Source organism: Pristis pectinata, chromosome 16 (assembly GCF_009764475.1).
Source record: "Pristis pectinata isolate sPriPec2 chromosome 16, sPriPec2.1.pri, whole genome shotgun sequence".
Taxonomy (NCBI): domain Eukaryota; kingdom Metazoa; phylum Chordata; class Chondrichthyes; order Rhinopristiformes; family Pristidae; genus Pristis; species Pristis pectinata.
The window spans coordinates 37,958,161-37,981,488 of NC_067420.1; the positions used below are offsets into that span (position 1 = coordinate 37,958,161).

At 45.0% G+C, this 23,328-nt stretch overlaps 1 protein-coding gene and 11 non-coding genes across 12 annotated transcripts in view; 11 read left to right on the top strand and 1 right to left on the bottom strand.

Annotated features, from left to right (window-relative positions):
• Positions 1 to 1,235: 1,235 nt before the first annotated feature.
• trnam-cau (transfer RNA methionine (anticodon CAU)) lies at positions 1,236 to 1,308 on the top strand. The gene has a single exon. It is a non-coding gene; the product is annotated as a tRNA-Met (tRNA).
• Positions 1,309 to 2,170: 862 nt separating this feature from the next.
• Positions 2,171 to 2,243, top strand: trnam-cau (transfer RNA methionine (anticodon CAU)). Its single transcript has one exon. It is a non-coding gene; the product is annotated as a tRNA-Met (tRNA).
• A 1,410-nt stretch (positions 2,244 to 3,653) lies between these two features.
• Positions 3,654 to 3,726, top strand: trnam-cau (transfer RNA methionine (anticodon CAU)). Its single transcript has one exon. It is a non-coding gene; the product is annotated as a tRNA-Met (tRNA).
• Positions 3,727 to 4,593: 867 nt separating this feature from the next.
• On the top strand, positions 4,594 to 4,666 carry trnam-cau (transfer RNA methionine (anticodon CAU)). The gene has a single exon. It is a non-coding gene; the product is annotated as a tRNA-Met (tRNA).
• A 669-nt stretch (positions 4,667 to 5,335) lies between these two features.
• trnam-cau (transfer RNA methionine (anticodon CAU)) lies at positions 5,336 to 5,408 on the top strand. Its single transcript has one exon. It is a non-coding gene; the product is annotated as a tRNA-Met (tRNA).
• Positions 5,409 to 6,270: 862 nt separating this feature from the next.
• trnam-cau (transfer RNA methionine (anticodon CAU)) lies at positions 6,271 to 6,343 on the top strand. Its single transcript has one exon. It is a non-coding gene; the product is annotated as a tRNA-Met (tRNA).
• Positions 6,344 to 7,765: 1,422 nt separating this feature from the next.
• On the top strand, positions 7,766 to 7,838 carry trnam-cau (transfer RNA methionine (anticodon CAU)). Its single transcript has one exon. It is a non-coding gene; the product is annotated as a tRNA-Met (tRNA).
• Positions 7,839 to 8,704: 866 nt separating this feature from the next.
• On the top strand, positions 8,705 to 8,777 carry trnam-cau (transfer RNA methionine (anticodon CAU)). The gene has a single exon. It is a non-coding gene; the product is annotated as a tRNA-Met (tRNA).
• Positions 8,778 to 9,449: 672 nt separating this feature from the next.
• trnam-cau (transfer RNA methionine (anticodon CAU)) lies at positions 9,450 to 9,522 on the top strand. The gene has a single exon. It is a non-coding gene; the product is annotated as a tRNA-Met (tRNA).
• Positions 9,523 to 10,962: 1,440 nt separating this feature from the next.
• trnam-cau (transfer RNA methionine (anticodon CAU)) lies at positions 10,963 to 11,035 on the top strand. The gene has a single exon. It is a non-coding gene; the product is annotated as a tRNA-Met (tRNA).
• Positions 11,036 to 11,675: 640 nt separating this feature from the next.
• trnam-cau (transfer RNA methionine (anticodon CAU)) lies at positions 11,676 to 11,748 on the top strand. The gene has a single exon. It is a non-coding gene; the product is annotated as a tRNA-Met (tRNA).
• Positions 11,749 to 17,759: 6,011 nt separating this feature from the next.
• edem2 (ER degradation enhancer, mannosidase alpha-like 2) overlaps positions 17,760 to 23,328 on the bottom strand; it is a 28,375-nt gene continuing 22,806 nt past the window's right edge. The window contains 4 exon segments of the mRNA XM_052031258.1: positions 17,760 to 17,999; positions 18,002 to 18,292; positions 20,075 to 20,196; positions 21,721 to 21,865. Coding sequence (XP_051887218.1) covers positions 17,811 to 17,999; positions 18,002 to 18,292; positions 20,075 to 20,196; positions 21,721 to 21,865 — 747 coding nt within the window. The 3' untranslated portion in view covers positions 17,760 to 17,810.

Genomic DNA, 23,328 nt, shown 5'->3' on the forward strand with positions numbered 1-23,328 from the left:
TTGTGAATGTTCTGGATGGTGGCTTTGAGGTTTTCAATACATTGTGAATGCTCCTTCTCAATTTTGAGAGCACATGGGCTAGAGATTCCCAGCAGACAGTGTGGGAAGGTTGTAATTCTTCAGGGAGACTGCTAGCACATCCTTGAATAATATGCTTTCACTGTCTGGTAATCCCCTCTCCTGGTGGACCAGCTGTTTCAGAAGTCTGGTGTCAGGCATAGGAATGACTTGTGGGCCCAGTGAAGTTGTCTGAGTTAACTAGAGCCTGAATTCTACAGATCTTTTCGTCCCAGGAAAGGACGTGACATTATTTTGCTTCTCCTTCCGGTGAAGTTGGAGATTTTTGCAGAGACAGCATTGGCATTGGTCAGAATTCTTCAAAGCATTCAGATGTCAGTGTGTAAATGGAATGAAATCAAATCAAAAGTACAAACTATCGGCGTGTACAATTAGGTCCAATTTATTAACTGGGCAACATTATCCCATAGGTTTTCATTAGCGCAGTAGGCAGCGCGTCAGTCTCATAATCTGAAGGTCGTGAGTTCGAGCCTCACACGGGGCACTAGTTTTATGGGAGACAATACAAGAATTCTTCTCAGGCAGTCCTTGAGATCGAAGGTCGTTCCTCTCCAGTCTTGTGTGTTCTGAGGTGGCTGACAAGGCCATTGTAGGACCCACAGTCTCATCCACAGAAGAGGCAGGTGAATAGTTAATGCTTGTGTTTCTCCTTCCCTGGTAACCAAGAGCTTGTGAATGTTCTGGATGGTGGCTTTGATTTTTTCAATACATTGTGAATGCTCCTTCTCAATTTTGAGAGGACGTGGGCTAGAGATTCCCGGAAGACAGTGTGGGAAGGTTGTAATTCTTCAGGGAGACTGCTAGCACAACCTTGAATAATATGCTTTCACTGTCTGGTAATCCCCTCCCCTGGTGGACCAGTTGTTTCAGGAGTCTGGTGTCAGGCATAGGAATGACTTGTGGGCCCAATGGACTTGTCTGAGTTAACTAGAGCCTGAATTCTACAGATCTTTTCGTCCCAGGAAAGGACGTGACATTATTTTGCTTCTCCTTCCGGTGAAGTTGGAGATTTTTGCAGAGACAGCATTGGCATTGGTCAGAATTCTTCAAAGCATTCAGATGTCAGTGTGTAAAAGGAATGAAATCAAATCAAAAGTACAAACTATCGGCGTGTACAGTTAGGTCCAATTTATTAACTGGGCAACATTATCCCATCGGCCTCGTTGGCGCAGTAGGCAGCGCGTCAGTCTCATAATCTGAAGGTCGTGAGTTCGAACCTCACACGGGGCAGTAGTTTTATCGGAGACAAGAGCTGTGAAGCTCCTCTGCAACGATCTCCAGCTCCTCATGTTCGATGGTTTCATGTCCGACTACAAGCCCATTGCACATTCTTTGGAAAAACAGTCCAAATCATCTGCAGAAACTGGAAATGTGCAATGTAGAAATTCCTGGAAACATTCAGCATGTAGGCGAGCATCTGTGGAAGGAGAAACAGATAAATTTTCAGGCTGGAGATCTTGCTTAAGAACTTGAAAATAGACAAAGTTTAATGATACAGAGAAGGTGAAGGAGGGAAGAATAAAGGGAAATATCTCCGATAGGGTGGGAGCAAATACTTTATTGTCATGCACATTGACTGCCTAACGTGCACACAAATGCATTGTGATACTTACCCAGGGCCTCTGAACACTTGGGATGATGGCCTTGAGGTTTTCATTTCATCCTGAATGCTCCTTCCCCACTTTGAATGGACATGACCCAGAGATTTGCTGGAGGAAGCAGGAAGGTGTCATTTCTTCAGGGAGGCTATTAGCACACCCTTGAATCTTTTCCTTTGTCTGGCAATCCCCTCTCCTGGTAGACCAACTGTTTCAGGAGTCTGATGTCAGTCACCCAAATGACTTGCCTGCCTAATGGAGCTGGCTGAGTGTAATCTAAACCTCAATTCTGGAGACGTCCTGGGAAATGACGTGATACCATTTTGCTTCTCCTTCCAGTGAATTTGGAGGATTTTGCAGACAGAGTTGGTATTGGTTAGAATTCTTTGGAGCGTTCAGTATTGTGTGTGTGAGGAGAATGAAATGAACAGTGGAAGCTATTGATTTGTTCATTGATGTCTGATTCATTACCTGGGTGACATTATCCCAATGGGGCCTCGTTAGCGCAGTAGGCAGCGCGTCAGTCTCATAATCTGAAGGTCGTGAGTTCGAGCCTCACACGGGGCACTAGTTTTATGGGAGACAATACAAGAATTCTTCTCAGCCAGTCCTAGTGATCGAAGATGGTTCCTCTCCAGTCTTGTGTGTTCTGAGGTGGCGGACAAGGCCATTGTAGGACCCACAGTCTCATCCACAGAAGAGGCAGGTGAATAGTTTACGGGTTGGTTTGCTCCTTCCCTGGTAACAAAGAGCTTGTGAATGTTCTGGATGGTGGCTTTGAGGTTTTCAATACATTGTGAATGCTCCTTCTCAATTTTGAGAGAACATGGGCTAGAGATTCCCAGCAGACAGTGTGGGAAGGTTGTAATTCTTCCGGGAGACTGCTAGCACATCCTTGAATAATATGCTTTCACTGTCTGGTAATCCCCTCTCCTGGTGGACCAGCTGTTTCAGAAGTCTGGTGTCAGGGATAGGAATGACTTGTCCCAATGGAGTTGTCTGAGTTAACTGGACCCTGAATTCTAGAGATGTTTTCATCCCAGGAAAGGACGTGACATTATTTTGCTTCTCCTTCTGGTGAAGTTGGAGAAGTTTGCAGAGACAGCATTGGCATTGGTCAGAATTCTTCAAAGCATTCAGATGTCAGCGTGCAAAAGAAATGAAATCAAATCAAAAGTACAAACTATCCGCTTGTACAATTAGGTCCAATTTATTATCTGGGCAACATTATCCCATAGGCCTCGTTAGCACAGTAGGCAGCGCGTCAGTCTCATAATATGAAGGTGGTGAGTTCAAGCCTCACACAGGGCAATAGTTTTATGGGAGAGAATACTTCTCAGGCAGTCCTTGGGGATCAAAGATGGTTCCTCTCCAGTCTTGTGTCTTCTGAGCTGGCTGATCAGGCCATTGTAGGTTCCACAGTCTCATCATCAGAAGAGGCAGGTGAACAGTTTATGGGTTGGTTTGCTCCCTCCCTGGTAACAAAGAGCTTGTGAATTCTCTGGATTGTGTCTTTGAGGTTTTCAATACATTGTGAATGCTCCTTCTCTACTTTGAGAGGACATGGGCTAGAGATTCCCAGCAGATGGTGTGGGGAGCTTTCATTTCTTCAGGGAGACTGTTAGCACATCCCTGAATCATTTCCTTTATCTGTCTAGTCATCTCCTCCCCTGGTCGATCAGCTGTTTCAGGACTCTGGAGGCAGGCATGTGAATGACATGGGCTACCCAATGCAGTTGTCTGAGTTAACTGGAGCCTCAGTACTAGAGATGTCGTCCCGGGAAAGGATGTGACATTACTTTGCTTGTCCTTGCATTGAAGTAGGAGGATCGGGCAAAGAAGGCATATGTGTTGGTAAGAATTCTTTAAAGTGTTTAATTTTGATCTTGTGAAAGGACTGAAAGAAAATCAGAAGTGCAAGCAATAGATTTGTACAATTACAGCTCATTCATTATCAGGAAGACACTGTCCCAGAGGGCCTCGTTAGCGCAGTAGGCAGCGCGTCAGTCTCATAATCTGAAGGTGGTGAGTTCGAGCCTCACACGAGGCACTAGTTTTATGGGAAATAGTACAAGAGCCGTGAAGCACCTCTCCGCCAATCTCCATCTCCTCATGTTTGATGGTTTCATGTCCGATTACAAGCCAATTGCACGTTCATGGGAAAAACAGTCCAAAACATCTCCAGAAACTGTAAATGTGCAATGTAGAAAATCCTGGAAACACGCAGCATGTCGACAAGCATCTGTGGAGAGAGAAACAGTTAAATTTTCAGGTTGGAGATCTTGCTTAAGAACTTGAAAATAGAGAAAGTTTAATGATACAGAGAAGGTGATGGAGGGAAGAAGAAAGGGAAATATCTCTGATAGGGTGGGAGCAAATACTTTATTGTCATGCACATTGACTGCCTAACGTGCACACAAATGCATTCTGATACTTACGCAGGGGCTCTGAACACTTGGGATGATGACCTTGTGGTTTTCAATGCATCTTGAATGCTCCGTACCTACTTTGAAAGGACATGACCCAGAGATTTGCTGGATGAAGCAGGAAGGTGTCATTTCTTAAGGGAGGCTTTTAACACACCCTTGAATCTTTTCCTTTGTCTGGTAATCCCCTCACCTGGTGGACCAGCTGTTTCAGAAGTCTGGTGTCAGTCACCCAAATGTCTTGTTTGCCCAATGGAGCTGGCTGAGTGTAACCTAATCCTCAATTTTGGAGACGTCCTGGGAAATGACATGATACCATTTTGCTTCTCCTCCCAGTGAATTTGGAGGATTTTGCAGACAGAGTTGGTATTGCTTGGAATTCTTTAAAGGATTCAGTATTGTGTGTGTGACAAGAATGAAATGAAAAGTGCAAGCTATTGATTTGTACGTTCACATTTCATTCATTACCTGGGTGGCATTATCCCAATGGGGCCTCATTAGCACAGTAGGCAGCGCGTCAGTCTCATAATCTGAAGGTCATGAGTTCGAGCCTCACACGGGGCACTAGTTTTATGGGAGACAATACAAGAATTCTTCTCAGTCCTTGGGATCGAACATGGTTGCTCTCCAGCCTTGTGTGTTCTGAGGTGGATGATAAGGCCATTGTGGGACCCACAGTCTCATCCACAGAAGAGGCAGGTGAATAGTTTATGGGTTGCTTTGTCCCTCCCTGGTAACAAGGAGCTCGTGAATGTTTCAGGTGATGGCTTTGAGGTTTTCAATACATTGTAAATGCTCCTTCTGAATTTTGAGAGAACATGGGCTAGAGATTCCCAGCAGACAGTGTGGGAAGGCTGTAATTCTTCAGGGAGACTGCTAGCACAACCTTGAATAATATGCTTTCGCTGTCTGGTAATCCCCTCCCCTGGTAGACCAGCTGTTTCAGAAGTCCGGTGTCAGGTTTAGGAATGACTTGTGGGCCCAGTGAAGTTGTCTGAGTTAACTAGAGCCTGAATTCTACAGATCTTTTCGTCCCAGGTCAGGATGTGACATTATTTTGCTTCTCCTTCCGGAGAAGTTGGAGATTTTTGCAGAGACAGCATTGGCATTGGTCAGAATTCTTCAAAGTATTCAGATGTCAGTGTGCAAAAGGAATGAAATCAAATCAAAATTACAAACGATCGGCTTGTACAATTAGGTCCAATTTATTATCTGGGCAACAATATCCCATAGGCCTCGTTAGCGCAGTAGGCAGCGTGTCAGTCTCATAATCTGAAGGTCGTGAGTTCGAGCCTCACACGGGGCACTAGTTTTATGGGAGACAAGAGCTTTGAAGCTCCTCTGCAACAATCTCCAGCTCCTCATGTTCGATGGTTTCATGTCTGATTACAAGCCCATTGCACATTCATTGGAGAAACAGTCCAAAACATCTGCAGAAACTGGAAATGTGCAATGTAGAAAATCCTGGAAACGTTCAGCATGTCGGCGAGCATCTGTGGAAGGAGAAACAGTTAAATTTTCAGGTTGGAGATCTTGCTTAAGAACTTGAAAATACAGAAAGTTTAATGATACAGCGAAGGTGAAGGAGGGAAGAACAAAGGGAAGTATCTCCGATAGGGTGGGAGCAAATACTTTATTGTCATGCACATTGACTGCCTAACGTGCACACAAATGTATTGTGATACTTACCCAGGGCCTCTAAACACTTGGGATGATGAACTTGAGGTTTTCAATGCATCCTGAATGCTCCTTCCCCACTTTGAAAGGACATGACCCAGAGATTCGCTGGAGGAAGCAGGAAGGTTTCATTTATTCAGGGAGGCATTTAGCACACCCTTCAATCTTTTCCTTTGTCTGGCAATCCGCTCTCCTGGTAGACCTGCTGTTTCAGGAGTCTGGTGTCACTCACCCAAATGACTTGCCTGCCCAATGGAGCTGGCTGACTGTAACCTAAACCTCAATTCTGGAGACATCCTGGGAAACAATGTGATACCATTTTGCTTCTCCTCCCAGTGAATTTGGAGGATTTTGCAGACAGAGTTGGTATTGGTTGGAATTCTTTGAAGCGTTCAGTATTGTGTGTGTGACAAGAATGAAATGAATAGTGCAAGCTATTGATTTGTTCACTGATATCTGATTCATTACCTGGGTAACATTATCCCAATGGGGCCTCGTTAGCGCAGTAGGCAGCGCGTCAGTCTCATAATCTGAAGGTCGTGAGTTCGAGCCTCACACGGGGCACTAGTTTTATGGGAGACAATACAAGAATTCTTCCCAGGCAGTCCTTGGGATCGAAGATGGTTCCTCTCCAGTCTTGTGTGCTCTGAGGTGGCTGACAAGGCCATTGTAGGACCCACAGTCTCATCCACAGAAGAGGCAGGTGAATAGTTTACGGGTTGGTTTGCTCCTTCCCTGGTAACAAAGAGCTTGTGAATGTTCTGGATGGTGGCTTTGAGGTTTTCAATACATTGTGAATGCTCCTTCTCAATTTTGAGGGGACATGGGCTAGAGATTCCCAGCAGACAGTGTGGGAAGGTTGTAATTCTTCAGGGAGACTGCTAGCACATCCTTGAATAATATGCTTTCGCTGTCTGGTAATCCCCTCCCCTGGTGGACCAGCTGTATCAGGAGTCTGGTGTCAGGCATAGGAATGACTTGTGGGCCCAATTGACTTGTCTGAGTTAACTAGACCCTGAATTCTAGAGATGTTTCCGTCCCAGGAAAGGACGTGACATTATTTTGCTTCTCCTTCCGGTGAAGTTGGAGAATTTTGCAGAGACAGCATTGGCATTGGTCAGAATTCTTCAAAGCATTCAGATGTCAGTGTGTAAAAGGAATGAAATCAAATCAAAAGTACAAACTATCGGCTTGTACAATTAGGTCCAATTTATTAACTGGGCAACATTATCCCATAGGTTTTCGTTAGTGCAGTAGGCAGCGCGTCAGTCTCATAATATGAAGGTAGTGAGTTCGAGCCTCACACGGGGCACTAGTTTTATGGGAGACAATACAAGAATTCTTCTCAGGCAGTCCTTGGGAATCGAAGATGGTTCCTTTCCAGTCTTGTGTCTTCTGAGCTGGCTGATCAGGCCATTGTAGGACCCACAGTCTCATCATCAGAAGAGGCAGGTGAACAGTTTATGGGTTGGTTTGCTCCTTCCCTGGTAACCAAGAGCTTGTGAATTTTCTGGATTGTGTCTTTGAGGTTTTCAATACATTGTGAATGCTCCTCCTCTACTTTGAGAGGACATGGGCCAGAGATTCCCAGCAGATGGTGTGGGGAGCTTTCATTACTTCGGGGAGACTGTTAGCACATCCCTGAATCATTTCCTTTATCTGTCTAATCATCTCCTCCCCTGGTAGACCAGCTGTTTCAGGAGTCTGGTGTCAGGCATGTGAATGACATGGGCTGCCCAATGGAGTTGTCTGAGTCAACTGGAGCCTCAATACTAGAGATGTCGTCCCGGGAAAGGATGTGACATTACTTTGCTTGTCCTTGCAGTGAAGTTGGAGGATCCGGCAAAGAAGACATATGTGTTGATAAGAATCCTTTAAAGTGTTTAATTTTGATCTTGTGAGAGGACTGAAAGGAAATCAGAAGTGCAAGCAATAGATTTGTACAATTACAGCTCATTCATTATCAGGAAGACTCTGTCCCAGTGGGCCTCGTTAGCGCAGTAGGCAGCGCGTCAGTCTCATAATCTGAAGGTGGTGAGTTCGAGCCTCACACGGGGCACTAATATTATGGGAGACAATACAAGAGCCTTGAAGCACCTCTCCGCCAATCTCCACCTCCTCATGTTCGATGGTTTCATGTCCGATTACAAGCCCATTGCACGTTCATGGGAAAAACAGTCCAAAACATCTGCAGAAACTGCAAATGTGCAATGTAGAAAATCCTGGAAACATTCAGCATGTCGGCGAGCATCTGTGGAAGGAGAAACAGTTAAGTTTTCAGGCTGGAGATCTTGCTTAAGAACTTGAAAATAGAGAAAGTTTAATGATACAGCGAAGGTGAAGGAGGGAAGAACAAAGGGAAATATCTCCGATAGGGTGGGAGCAAATACTTTATTGTCATGCACATTGACTGCCTAACGTTCACACAAATGTATTGTGATACTTACCCAGGGCCTCTAAACACTTGGGATGATGACTTGAGGTTTTCAATGCATCCTGAATGCTCCTTTCCCACTTTGAAAGGACATGACCCAGAGATTCGCTGGAGGAAGCAGGAAGGTGTCATTTATTCAGGGAGGCTTTTAGCACACCCTTGAATCTTTTCCTTTGTCTGGTAATCCCCTCCCCTGGTAGACCAACTGTTTCAGGAGTCTGGTGTCACTCACCCAAATGACTTGCCTGCCCAATGGAGCTGGCTGAGTGTAACCTAAACCTTAATTCTGGAGACATCCTGGGAAACGACGTGATACCATTTTGCTTCTCCTCCCAGTGAATTTGGAGGATTTTGCAGACAGAGTTGGTATTGGTTGGAATTCTTTGAAGCGTTCAGTATTGTGTGTGTGACAAGAATGAAATGAATAGTGCAAGCTATTGATTTGTTCACTGATATCTGATTCATTACCTGGGTGACTTTATCCCAATGGGGCCTCGTTAGCGCAGTAGGCAGCGCGTCAGTCTCATAATCTGAAGGTCGTGAGTTCGAGCCTCACACGGGGCACTAGTTTTATGGGAGACAATACAAGAATTCTTCCCAGGCAGTCCTTGGGATCGAAGATGGTTCCTCTCCAGTCTTGTGTGTTCTGAGGTGGCTGACAAGGCCATTGTAGGACCCACAGTCTCATCCACAGAAGAGGCAGGTGAATAGTTTACGGGTTGGTTTGCTCCTTCCCTGGTAACAAAGAGCTTGTGAATGTTCTGGATGGTGGCTTTGAGGTTTTCAATACATTGTGAATGCTCCTTCTCAATTTTGAGAAGACATGGGCTAGAGATTCCCAGCAGACAGTGTGGGAAGGTTGTAATTCTTCAGGGAGACTGTTAGCACGTCCTTGAATAATATGTTTTCACTGTTTGGTAATCCCCTCCCCTGGTGGACAAGCTGTTTCAGGAGTCTGGTGGCAGGCATAGGAATGTCTTGTAGGCGCAATGGAGTTGTCTAAGTTAACTGGAACCTCAACACTGGGGATGTTGTCCTGGGAAAGGACATAACATTACTTTGCTTGCCCTTCCAGTGAAGTTGGAGGATCCTGCAAAGAAGGCATATGTGTTGGTAAGAATTCTTTAAAGTGTTTAATTTTGATCTTGTGAGAGGACTGAAAGGAAATCAGAAGTGCAAGCAATAGGTTTGTACAATTACAGCTCATTCATTATCAGGAAGACACTGTCCCAGAGGGCCTTGTTAGCACAGTAGGCAGCGCGTCAGTCTCATAATCTGAAGGTCGTGAGTTCGAGCCTCACACGGGGCACTAGTTTTATGGGAGACAATACCAGAGCTGTGAATGTCCGCTGTGACAATTTCCACCTTATGTGTTGAAGTGTATCGTATCCCGCTCTGTGTCAATTGTACCATAATGGGAAAAATCCTGCAGCTGTTGAAAATCTGAAATAAAAAGAGAAAATGCTGGAAATAGTCAGCAGATTGAGCACCACCCGTGGAGAGAAAAGCAGTTAATGTTTCTTATTAGAAACCTTTCTTGAGAGAGGGGAAGAGAGAAAAGAAAGTAGTTTAAAGTTGACAAGAACATAGGGGAGGGGTGGGTAGTCCAAAGGGAATATCTCAGATAGGGTGAGACCAAATAACGTAATGTCATGCATATTGATTGCTTATTATCTTCACACAAATGCAGTGGAAAGGCCGGTTAATCATTACTTTAAATTTTAGGGTTTCATCCTGTTGCCATGTTGATCATTGAATTTCTCTCAGGCAGTCCTTCAGGGTCAAGGACAACTTATTTCCATTCCTGTTTGTGTGTTCTGAGGGGGCTGATAGGGCCGATGTGGGAAGCACAGACTCTTTCACAGATGGGGCAGGTGGATGGCTTGCGACTTGGGGCTTACCTTCCGTCGGTTATGAAGAGCCTCTGTACGTTCTGGATGATGGCCTTGAGCTCTTCAATACATTCTTAGTGCTCCTTCTCCACTCTGAGGGGGCATGGACCAGAGACTTCTGGGAGAAAGTGGGGAGGTTGCATTTCTTCAGGGAGACTTTTAGCTCATCCTTGAATCTTATCCTTTGTCTGGTAATCCCTTCCCCTGGTAAGCTGATGTTTTAGGAGTCTGGTGTCACCCATGCGAATGACTGGCCTGCCCAATGGAACATCTAAGTGGAACTGGAGCCCCAGTTCTAGAGATGTTGTCCTGGGAAAAGGACTTGGCATTATTTTGCTTTTCCTTCCAGTTAATTTGGAGGACTTTTTGCCCTGGAACATAGGAGGCTGAGGGGCAATCTTCCAGAGGTTTATAAGATGCTGAGGGGCATAGATGAGGGGAACGGTCACAGACTTATTCCCCAAGATAGGGGAGTCTAAAACTATAGAATTAATATGAAAGGGGAAAGGTTAAAAGGGATGTGAGGGGCAACTTTTTCACACAGAGGGAATTGTGTAGATGGAACGAGCTATCAGAGGAAGTGGTAGAGGTGGGGACAATTACAATGTTTAAAGGACATTTGGATGGATGGGAAAAGTTTACTGGGATATGGGTCAAATGCAGGACTAGCTCAAGTAGCCAGGCCGGAGGGCCTGTTTCCGTGCTGTATGACTCTATCATCTATTTTGCAGACAGAATTGGTATTGGTGAGAATTCTTTAAAGTGTTCATTTGTGTTTGTGATAAGAATGAAATCAAGAGTGCAAGCTCTTGATTTGTACACTGACATCTGATACCTGGGTGATGTTATCTCGCAGAGCCTCGTTAGCGCAGTAGGCAGCGCGTCAGTCTCATAATCTGAAGGTCGTGAGTTCGAGCCTCACACGGGGCAGTAGTTTTATGAGAGAGTTGTGAAACCCCTCCGCAGCAACCTCCAGCCCTGCGTGCTATGGGCCCGTTCCACGATCGATTTCCTCAAGCATGTGCACACACTACAACAAGGCGTGCTAGTCAGCTGAGTTTTAAGATGTCCTTCATTGCCCCTGTAACGTTGACTGTAACGTTCCCCTGATTCACTGCAACTAAAGTTGAGCTCGAGAAACAAAGATGCTGGAAGCTGGATGAACTCAGAGGGCCAAGCAGCATCCGTGGAGAAAAACCAGACGGTCAAGGTTTCGGGTCAGATGGTGCTCGACCCGCTGAGTTGCTCCAGCAGATTTTTTATACTCCCTCTGTCCTCCCCATGCTCCCCCCCCCCAACACAGACCCCGTCTCCCTTGCCCCCTCAGTCTCCACCGCCCCCTTCCTGACACCGCCTCCGTTAAGAGGCTCTGATAGACCCTGGATTTATCTGACGGACCACCCCTGGCGTTGCTTCTCCCCCATCCACTGCCTCCGACAACCGGCTGCACCGCTCCCCGCTCTGCCCACCGAGACCCCCCTCTCCCAGTGCTGGGCGCCGAACGGAGCGGGATCCCGTCTTCGGCATCGGTTCCAGTCTCTGAAGCCACTTCGCCGTCCTCTGGTGCAGAGCCTCGTTAGCGCAGTAGGCAGCGCGTCAGTCTCATAATCTGAAGGTCGTGAGTTCGAGCCTCACACGGGGCACTAGTTTTCCTTTTAAGGCCTCAGGTTAATTATTTTGCACCGCATCTATGTAATTGGCTGTTTGAACCCAGCAATATATACAGGTGGACTTTCGAAACCCTTGAAGCTTTAGAATGGCAATGCTAATTTCAGCAATCATAAAGCAGGAATTTAAACTTGGTAGATTTTGTTGAGCCGCTATTGGGATCGTTAACCTCACTTTTGTTACTTTGGAGTTTGCCTTAACAATCCTCCCCCACCCCACACAACACTCCCTTTGCAATGCAAAGGATATTCAGCGGAGACAGAAGTTATGGATTGGAACACATTGCCGGAAATGGTTATGGGAACGCATTCATTCGTGGCTTTCAACAAAGAAGGGAGCGCAAGTTACTGCTATATTCCCATACAGTTGTGGACATGTGCGATACAGAAAGAGGCCATTCTGAATCAGTCAGGTTTATTATCACTGACATATGATGTGAAATTTGTTGTTTTGCAGCAGCAGTACAGTGCAAAGACATAAAAATCTATAAATTACAAAATAAATATAGTGCAAAAAAAGGAATAATGAGGTAGTGTTCAGGGTTCATGGACCGTTCAGAAATCTGATGGTGGAGGTGAAGAAGCTATTCCTGAATCGTTGAGTGTGGATCTTCAGGCTCCTATACCACCTCCCCAATGGTAGTAACAAGAAGAGGGCATGTCCCAAATGGTGAGGTTCCTTAGTGATGGATGCTGCCTTCTTGAGGCACCGCCTCTTGTAGATGTCCTCGACAGTGGGCAGGGTTGTGCCCGTGATGGAGCTGGCTGAGTCTACAACCCTCTGCAGCCTCTTGCGATCCTGCGCATTGGAGCCTTCATACCAGGCGGTGATGCAACCGGTCAGAACGTTCTCCACCGTACATCTGTAGAAAGTTGTTGGAGTCTTTGGTGACGGACCAAATCGCCTCAAACTCCTAACAAAATAGAGCCACTGGTGTGCCTTCTTCATGATTGCATCAATGTGTTGTGCCTAGGATAGTTCCTCTGAGATGTTGACGCCCAGGAACTTGAAGCACACCAGTCCTCATTGAGGGGTCAGTGGTCACCCTTTCCACCACTGACCCCTCAATGAGGACTGGTGTGTGTTCTCCCGACTTCCCCTTCCTGAAGCCCACAATCGATTCCTTGGTCTTGCTGACGCTGAGGGTAAGGTTGTTGTTGCAAGACCACTCAACCAGCCGATCTTTCACACTCCTGTACAACTCCTCATTGCCATCTGAGATTCTGCCAACAGTGGTGTCATCGGTGATTTTATACATGGTGTTTCTGCTCAAGGTTTTCCTTCACATTGGTTTATTATTGCCAGATGCACCGAGGTACAGTTTTTGCATGCCATGCATAGCTGTACATGTGACAATACCAATAATAATAAACCATATTTAACTTCTCCCTGCTTCAATCTCAGGTTCCCACCTGTTTTACAAAGACCACTATCGTCCCGGTACTGAAGAAAAGCAAGGTAATATGCCTTAATGACCACCAACCAGTGGCTCTGACGTCCACCGTCATGGAGTGCTTTGAGAGGCTGGTCATGGCACGCATCAACTCCAGCCTCCCAGACAACCTCGACCCACTGCAATTCGCCTATTGCCGGAACAGGTCTACAGCGGACGCCATCTCCCTGGCCCTACACTCAGCTCTGGAACATCTGGACAGTAAAGACACCTACATTAGACTATTGTTTATTGACTACAGCTCTGTCTTCAATACTATAATCTCAAGCAAACTTGTCACCAAACTCCAAGACCTGGGACTCAACACCTCCCTCTGTAGCTGGATCCTTGACTTTCAGATCAACAGACTGCAATCTGTGAGGATAGGCAGCAATACCTCCGGCATGATTATTCTCAACACTGGTGCCCCACAAGGCTGCGTCCTCAGCCCTCTACTCTACTTCCTATATACTCATGACTGTGTAGCCAGAGTCTAGCACGTCCTCTGTAGCTGTGACACTTTACTCTGTACTGTTATTGTTTTTACCTGTACTACCTCTATGCTCTCTGTACTAACTCAATGTAACTGCACTGTGTAATGAATTGATCTGTATGAACGTTATGCAAGACAAGTTTTTCACTGTACCCGGTACAAGTGACAATAATAAGCCAATACCAATTTGAAGGAAGACTTTGAGCAGAACAGCCTCTTTCTGTATCACACATGTCCACAATTGTATGAAAATATAAGAGTAACTGCACTAGTGGCATGGGACATCATACACCAGTACGTGGGGCCTCGATTTCACAAATCGGCTGAAAGACGCACCACTGACAGTGTGGCACTCCCTCCATACAGGTTTGGAGTGATCACCTAGAATTTTATGCAGGAAGGAGTTGGCAGAGTGTTTAAAATTGAGGCATTGTCAGCCTAAGTCAGGAAGCCCAGGGGTGATGGGTAATGAGCAGAAGGATTAAGGTTAGGAGAAAATGAAACCTGCAGGAAAATTAACAATCCCAAATGATTTACAAAAATACTTCAATGTAGCAAACATTCCAAAGGACTTTACACGAGCATTATCAAAAAAAGACAACAAGCCTCCAGGATATGTAACATCAAATGGACAACCTTCATTAAGTGTCAATGAGTGTCTTAAAATAAGAGAGATGAGTAAAACGGAAAGTGCTGGAAATAGTCAGCAGGCCAAGCCACATCTGTGGGGAGAGAACAAAGTTAATCTTCCCATTGATGCAACCTGACCTACTGGGTATCTCCAGCATTTTGGTTTTATTTTAGATCTCCCAGCATCTACAGTCTTTTTTGATTTTCAAAGGGTTGAGATGCAAGGAGGGAATTCCAGAACTTGGGGCCCCGGCCTTTGAAGCAGAACAATTAAAGACAGAGAATTTATAGGTTCTGAACCAAAGGTCAGATTGAACAAGAGGGCAAGACTGCAGGCTGGCTCTTTGGGAAAGTCCATTTTACCTTGTACTACCTCAATGCACTGTGTAATGAATTGATCTGTATGAACGGTATGCAAGACAAGCTTTTCACTGTACCTCAGTATGTGTGATGGTAATAAACCAATTCCAATTCTTAGTGGTGTCAGAGTGAGGCAAGTGACACCTACAGGAAAAGACTATATTATGCAGCGTAAAAAAGACTCATAGACACTAAATGTCCCTATATTTCAGTGGATGCACATTGCAATCCCAACATTGTATTGGTATTAGTTTATTATTGTCACTTGTACCGAGGTACAGTGGAAAAACTTGTCTTGCATACCGATTGTACAGATCAATTCATTACACAGTGCATTGAGGTAATACAGGGTGAAAACAACAACAGAATACAGAGTAAAGTGTCACAGCTACAGGGAAGTGCATTGCAGTTAGACAATAAGGTGCAAGGTCATAACAAGATAGATTGTGAGGTCAGAGTCCATCTCATCATATAAGGGAACCATCCAATAGTCTTATCACAGTGGAATAGAAGCTGTCCCTGAGCCTGGTGGTACGTGCCCTCAGGCTCCTGTATCTTCTGCCTGATGGGAGAGGAGAGAAAATGCACAGGATGGGTGGGGTCTCGTTGGCTGCTTCACCAAGGCAGCAAGAGGTATAGACAGAGTCCATGGAGGGAAGGTTGGTTTCTGTAATGTGCTGGGCTGTGTCCACAACTCTCTGCAGTTTCTTGCGGTTCCAGGCAGAGCAGTTGCCGTGCCAAGCCTTGATGCATCCAGATAGGATGCTTAACCCACTTCTTCAAAATTTCACAATGTACACGGTGCAAGTATGATGAATATCTACCCTGGACCTCAGTCTTCCCAATCTTGAACGGGGCAAAATGATGACCAATAATAAACTAAAATCCCAACCAGTATGATTCAGGCAGTTCAGGGCTAAAAAAGGGACTGGGCTGTTAGCAGTCCAGCCTCTGTTCACATTTCACTCACCCCAGCAAATAAGGATTAATTGCTTGAACTTGCTGCAACACCAAGAACAAAGTTAAAAGAATGGATTTTTCGGTTATAAAAATATTGATACTGTTTAACCAGGAGGTTGATAAAAAACATTTAGGAACACATCCCACCGATGGAAAATGCAGACAAGGAAGGTTCTGAAAGACAAGGTTTGCTCATTTTCTGAGTCTAACTGTGGAAACTTGCTTCTCAAGCACAGATCTCTGATATATTCTGTGCCATAAGCTGAAAGGAATTTTTTTTTTATAGAATCTATTAGCTTGTCTGCCTATTAATGGAGCTACTAGTAAAGAAGGAGATTTCATGAAGAAATTGAGCATTTCCCCCCTGAAAATAGCTGTCACCATAACAGTGCATTGAAGCGTGCATTGTCTGGGAGCAGATAACAAAATGCTTAATTACTCCTCCCAAGACGTCACTTTGATTAGATTTCTGTGGTGTTCACCTCCTGCCCACGATACATATTCAGCAGGAAGCCTTCAATTTCATAGCTGGTTTACGCCGGTCTATTTAAATGTAATGTCGGTACTTAAATTAAGAAACCCCCTTGTGTTTCTGTAATCTTTTGCTCATCTCTCCTCTGATGGAACTGTGGCTGCTGTGGATTCCATTCCCTTCTCCACACCCACCAGAAAGACAACAATTAGAGCCAATGACAGAGATGGTGAAAAGACACAGCGAGCGGTCAGTTCCCGAGGGGTAAAGACTTGGGTGTGCGCTCCACCAGAACCGAAGATGGGAAAAAAATCAAGAAAAACAAATGATAAATAATACTTGCAATGGTTAGGTCAGAGAGGGAGGAGGGGAGATTTTTTTTTAAAATGAAGTACAAGTTATCTGACAACAGATCTAAAAATAATTTTTAAAAGGCAACCAGCTGTTTAAGACTTTAAAACAAATACAGGCTAACAGGAAAGGAGTGGGGGAAGCAGGTCTAATCAGGCAGCAATTTATAAGGAGCTGGCACCAGTACAAAGGAAAAAAAAATGGCTTCCTCCTTTACATTCTGTGATCAAATTATTAACAGTTCCTCTGTTCTCTTGCAGCTCTGCACATGCATTGAGAACACCAGACACAAAGTTTAGGCAGCGTCCAAGGAGGGAAATGGACAGTTGATGTTTCAGGTCAAGACCCTTCATCGGCACTGAAGGATACAGGGGAGATAGCTGGCAGGAAAAGGTGGAGGGTATCAGCTACCTTTACACCAGCTATCTCCCCTCTATATATCAGTCTAGATGAGCACCTCTAACAGTATAATTCTGTTAGATGGCACCTCTAACAGTATAATTCTCATTTGAAAGATGGCACCTCTAACAGTATAATTCTCCCTTTGAGAATTATACTGTTAGAGGTGCCATCTTTCAAATGAGATATTACATTAAGGAAGCAAATATCCAATGGCAGTATCGTAACGACATGGTGTTCTTCAGTAACATTCCTACTCCACGTTCAAGATGGGCTGACACTCAGTTACTGTGGTCTGCTGTACAATAAAGTGGTGGCTGTATTCAGAAATAAAAATAAGGCAGTCAGAATCTTTTGTCCCCCCGGGATAGAAATATCAAGTACTAGAGGACATGCATTTAAGGTGAGAGGGGGAAAGTTTAAAGGAGATTTGCTTTTATTTTATTATTATAAACGCTGAATGATAGGGGTCTGGATAGGCTGCCAGGAGTATTGGTGGAAGCAGATACAAAAGTGGCATTTAAGGGACTATTAAATAGGCTGATGAATATGCAGGGGAATGGAGGGGATACGGATCCCGTGCAGGCAGAAGGCATTTAGTTTAATTAGGTATCGTGTTCAGCACGGACATCGTGGGCCGAAGGGCCTGTTCCTGCACTGTACTGTTCTATGCCCTTTTAATTCAATGGTTGTAATATGCTACAGGAAATCTGGAGGGTGCAAAAGTCTCTGCCGTTAGCAAATGCCTGGTCCTACTTGCAATCTTTATTTTAAATTAACTATCATGAGGATCCTGTCGCTCGCCCAGTGATTTGAATCGCCAGAGATGGTGTAACATTTACCTTTCTTCACCTCCTCTGACAGCAAAAGAAAATTGGAAAATCCTATAAAAAAGATACTTTATTCCACGATTTCATAAATAAAAATTTAAGATGCAAGACTAGGAAGAGTCTGTAAACACTTGACCTAATACAGCGAGTTTGGAGCTGAAATGCTGGCTCGGACAGCTCAGCACCGGAACTTTCTTATTTGTTCTTCTTGCTTGGTTCCCAGCTCGAGCTGTCCACTTGCTCTTGCTTTGTGGGCGAGCCTGTTCCAAAGAACCTGCCTTGTTCAGTCCATCCTCATGTACTGCGCGCTGCGGAAGTCTTGCATCAGCGCTTCGACCTCCCAACGCTCCTCCCGGTGTTGGCTGCAGCAGTGCAAGGCCGCAGGGTCAATGGGGTGCGCCTCTGTGTTGAACAGGTAGCCGCCGGCACCCAGCACGCATTCGCCATACGGCGTGGTGACCGTGTGGAAGGTGCTCCCATCATTATGGAGGAAGTTGTCGGGTCGAAGAGCAGATAGAGATACTTCACCCGTCTCTGCCAGGAAGAAAGATTCCATGCGATTGTCCAGTTTGTGGTCACGCAGGTCCCGGACCTTAAATACCAAAAAAAGTCAGTCAGTTAGTTAGTCATTAAGTCTATAAAAATAGGTAAAGGTATTCAGCCCTGCACAGTAGTGTAGCGGTTAGCATAACGCTATTAGTGCCAGCAACCTGGGTTCAATTCCGGCCGCTGTCTGTAAGGATTTTGTACGTTCTCCCCGCGTCTGCGTGGGTTTCCTCCCACATTCCAAAGACATACGGGTTAGGAAGCTGTGGGCGTGCTATGTTGGCACCAGAAGAGTGGCGACACTTGTGGGCTGCCCCCAGCACATTCTCAGTAATGCAAAAAGATGCATTTCACTGTGTTTCGATGTACATGTGACTAATAAATATCTATGATACCTATCTATCAACCACTGATTGCAACCAAAAGAATCCATAATATTATAAACCTATGGTCCTAAGTACGTGACAAGCAGCACACTGGTACAGCTGCTGCTCACAGCTCGAGACCCAGGTTGTATTCTTTGACCTCTGACCGCGAGCACGCAGTTTGCATGTTCTGTCCATGACCACACGGGTTTCTTCCAGGTGTTCCGGTTCCCCCCCCCCCCCCCCCACCCCAAAAGTGTGCAGGTTGGTAGATTAACGGGCCACTGTAAATTGCCCCTGGTGTGTGGGTGAGTGGTGGGGAGAATGCCCCTGGTGTGTGGGTGAGTGGTGGGGAGAACATAATGGGTTAGGGTAGGATTAGAGTAAAAATGGGTGCTCGATGGATGGCTCGGACCGGATGGGCATAAGGGCCTGTTTCCATGCTGTATTTCGCTATGACTGAACACAAATGCAAGGTGGTGTATGACATGGGGCAAAAATAATCATGTAGTCTATGAATAGGGGCCTCTGGAGAATTAGCCAAGCCTGGCCTTGCCCACAGACATACAAAAACAGTGGTTTCTGCAACAACCAACTGAGTAAAATTCAAGTGCAGGAAGATTCTGTATTCATTCAGGAGCATTTAGCAAGAATGACGTGTTAAGATGAAAGATGAAGGCATTTTTACAGTCTGTTAACCTGGTTCTCCACCTATGGACTAAGAGGGAGATTTCATAAAGAGCATTTATGGGGGGGCCAGGTAAGAATCAAAACACATTGCTGCCAGTCTGAAGCCACAAAAGGGGAGGGGAAGTTTTGTCATTCGTGAGCATTGGTGATATTAACTTTCAATCCCAGATTGATTATTTGATTAACAGGAATTAAATTCCACAGCTGCCATGGGAGGATTTGAAAACTCCCAGAATCGTTATTCCAAGCCTCTGGATTGCTGGTCCAGTAACACAGCTACCATGTACTGTGCTGTAATGTACTATCTTCCACCATCTTTCCTTGTAAATGCATAACACCAGGAGCTGAAGTACTTGAGGTTTTATCCATAACAGAAAAATAAAAATACCCTAAAGATCTATATATGTACACAGTATGCTCTCACAGAATTTCATCAATTCCATTGTCAGTCATACATTTTGCTACAATATGTGGCTTTTTATATTATGCAGACTACTAACCAATTTGGTTATGGGCACTTGTTAGTGAGGTGACTGGTTAACATGGAGTCAAAATGGAGGCAGCAATGGATAACTTTGGGCACTGCTACTTTCACTACCAGTTTATTGTGGTGGTTGAAAATTGGTCCATGTGCCTAAGAAGCCTAACAAAATAACCAATTTGCCAAACAACTAAACCAAAAGTAACAAAAAGAGTCCCACTGACACTGAATTTCAGAAGCACATAGTTACTACAGGTACCAAAGGGTAAATTTTTTTTACTGTAGTACTTACAGTAGCAAAGCCACAATCGACACGACTTATCTTCTCAATGGCTTCAATCACATCCCTGCCCAGTTCCAGGAAGGTTGGGTCGCCTGTGGCTCGATACAGATACATAGCACTCTCTATAAGCTCTGTAACAACAACATGCCTGTTAGTGGTGCAAGTCCAGACTGGTAGAATTCAGTATCCTTTAGCATAATATCAAATAACTTGGAACAAAGACAGCGGTGCACATTAAACAATGCCAGAAGCTTCAACTGGTTTACATGGACTGGCGAGGCTGGTGATTCACAATGTCTTAGCAATTGAAGTGGGCTGGGAGGAAAATCTGTGCTGTTTCATATATTGTGAGGCATCTTTGGAAGTGAAGAACTCAGGCAGCACTAGACAACAGTTTGAAATGGTCCCATCACAAATTAACAAATCTATTGGGGTCAGTGAAGTCCAGAGGAAACTTTCCTGGCTTCTTCTACACACTTCCAGTGTTCTGCCAAAAGGGTAACAGAGAGAAAAAAAGTGTGTGTGTGTGAGCGAGAGAGCGATGTTGAGGAACTGTACTGTCTTTTGATTTCCTTCTCACTAGGTTTTCAAATTCAGGCAAGGTTCAGATTAGCCAGCCAATGCCATGAAGGTCAGTTCCTTCCTCATGGATTCATAAGTGAAACCAAAGCATCACTAACATTTCTTCAAGGGCCTGCCCATTTCTGCCTTTCTAAAGAGGACAACTTATCTTTTATAATACTCTTTTCCTCTTTGCACTATTATTTTTGTAATTTATGCTTTGTGCTGTACTGCAAAACAACAAATTTCACGACATACATCAGTGATAATCAACCTGATTCCGAAATTACTCCTCCACTGCCAGGAGAATTTCAAGCGCAAACTGGAGGAATAGCACCTCATTTTCCGTCTTGGAACCTTGCAGCCTAACGGCATGAATGTTGAATTCTCTCTCTTTAGGTAATGCCCCACCCCCCCTTCCCCACAAACCCCACCCCACCATGCTTCTTTTCTTCTTCCTTTCCTAGCCCTTTTATCCGCCCCCCCTTCTTACCTTTGACCCATCCCCCCCAGTGGATCTGCTCTCCCCTCCTCCTGCCTATCACTATCTCTTACCTGCATCTACCTATCACCACCTTGTGCCCACCCCACCTCCCCTCTTCTGTCCACCTATCACTGCTCTGCTCTCCCCTCCCCCACCATTGCAACTTCAGTCCTGAAGAAGGGTCCTGACCCAAAACACTGACCGCCTGCTTTTCTCCATGGATGCTGCCTGGCCTGCTGAGTTCCTTCAGCATCATCGTGTTTTTCAGCTAGATTCCAGCATCTGCAGTCCTTTGTTTCTCTAGTATATCCAAGAATGCAGATGTGTAGAAGAAACTACAAAAGGTATCTAATTAGCTGCAAAGTGCTTTGGGATGTTCTGAAGGAGCTGTGAAAAGTACTCGGGAAATTTCACTTGCTTCATGTGCTGTGGGGAAACAAACATCGGCCAAGGCCATCCTGCAACCTGGCATTGAACGAGATTAGTTGGTCATCCACCTTAGATACTGTTGGTGAGACCACAGTGCAGTTACTGACATTAACAACAAGTAACAATAGTTGGGTTGGCTACCAATTGCCTTCAGTTTAATGCAAGGTCTATCTTTTTTCACCTGGTCGTAGTGGATAGCCTTCTCGCTTGTCCACAGTTGAACCCTGAGGAATGCTGTAAAATTCGGGGAGTCCTCCATACTGCTTCCAAACCTGGTAGTAGTTGTGGAAAGTTTTCACTGCATTGTTAATGTCGCCAATTAAGCTCTACAGGGAAAAAGAACGAGCCACATCAGTCCCAGGTTCAAATGCAGCAAAGACTACCGAACATTTCAGAACTCCAGCCCAAGTTCACAGCTACATTAAGACCATGAAAAGGACTATTTGAAACCAGAAATATAGCCAGTACATTCAACAAGCCCACGATTTTCCACAGCTTGAACCTGCCCCTTCTTCCTCCAAGAAATTCTTTTTCTCTGGAAGCACATTTAGGATTCCTGCATCTTATTTCCTATTGAAAAGGCAGATATGGACATTCATTCCACTGAATCTATAATTATTGTCTGTCTGCACTTTCTCCGTAACTGTAACGCTATATTCTGCATTGTTATTGTTTTTCCTTTGTACTACCTCCATGTACTGATGTTGTGAAGTGATCTGCATGGATGGCATGCAAAACAAACTTTCTCCACAGCACCTCGGTACATGTGACAATAATAAACCAATTTACCAATGACCCACCTACACTATATGTGCCAGCAAGGAATTTCATTGCACCCTGATGTATATGACAATAAACTAACTAAACTAATCCAATTATCCTACCACCCAGCTCGTCTGTGGAACATGGAAAGAAACTGGAGCACTCAGGGAAACCCCACTTGGCCATAGGGAGAATATGCAAACTCCAAACAACACTGGAGGTCAAGATTGCAACAATAGATTGCATCTGTAGCTTAGCAGAACCTGCTTCGCAGGCCCAAACGTACCAAGAAGCTATCAAGAAATTAAATGGAGGTAGGCTTTAAAAGGTAAGATTCAAAAGAATTTGAGAGAGATGAATAGACAAAGCAGATCAGCAACAGAACTCAAGAGCCAGGCTGCTTTAAAGGGACTGTTCAAATATGTGACAGTAAATAAGGAGGACCTCTCCACTTGGAGAGGTGTCCATACAAGGGGGCATTGGTTTGGTTTGGTTTGGGGAGGGGAGGAGTCTGTGTGTGTGTGCATGTCGTGGGATGGAGGGGGGTGGTGGTGGGAAGAAAGAATGCAGGGGAGACGACGACGACCCAGGGACTGACTCCATTTTCCATTTCTCAGCCAGTCGCTGTCATTTGGAAAGGTCAGTGGAAAGATCTAGCGTTCAAGGAGGAAGCAGACATACACTTGAAAGAGCAGAAAAAAATACAGAGCATTGGTGCACGGGCAGGGAAGTGAAACCACTGCTTCACCCTAGCACAGGCACAATAAGCTGACCAGCTCTTGGTCTATTTCCCTTGCAGGTCATAGCTCTTCAACTCCTGCAAGATTCAACATTCCAATTCAACTCCATGCCTCTTGACCCATCAACAGTCACTCCCTGGGAATGTGGTCAAAGCTATGATTACATCACAGTTTCAAGTAGCATAATGAAACCGTCTCTACCACAACAAATTCAAAGTGACAATTAGAGCCAAGAGCTGTTGTAAAGTAGGAAACATGGCAGCTGATTTCGACACAGTAAGTTCCCA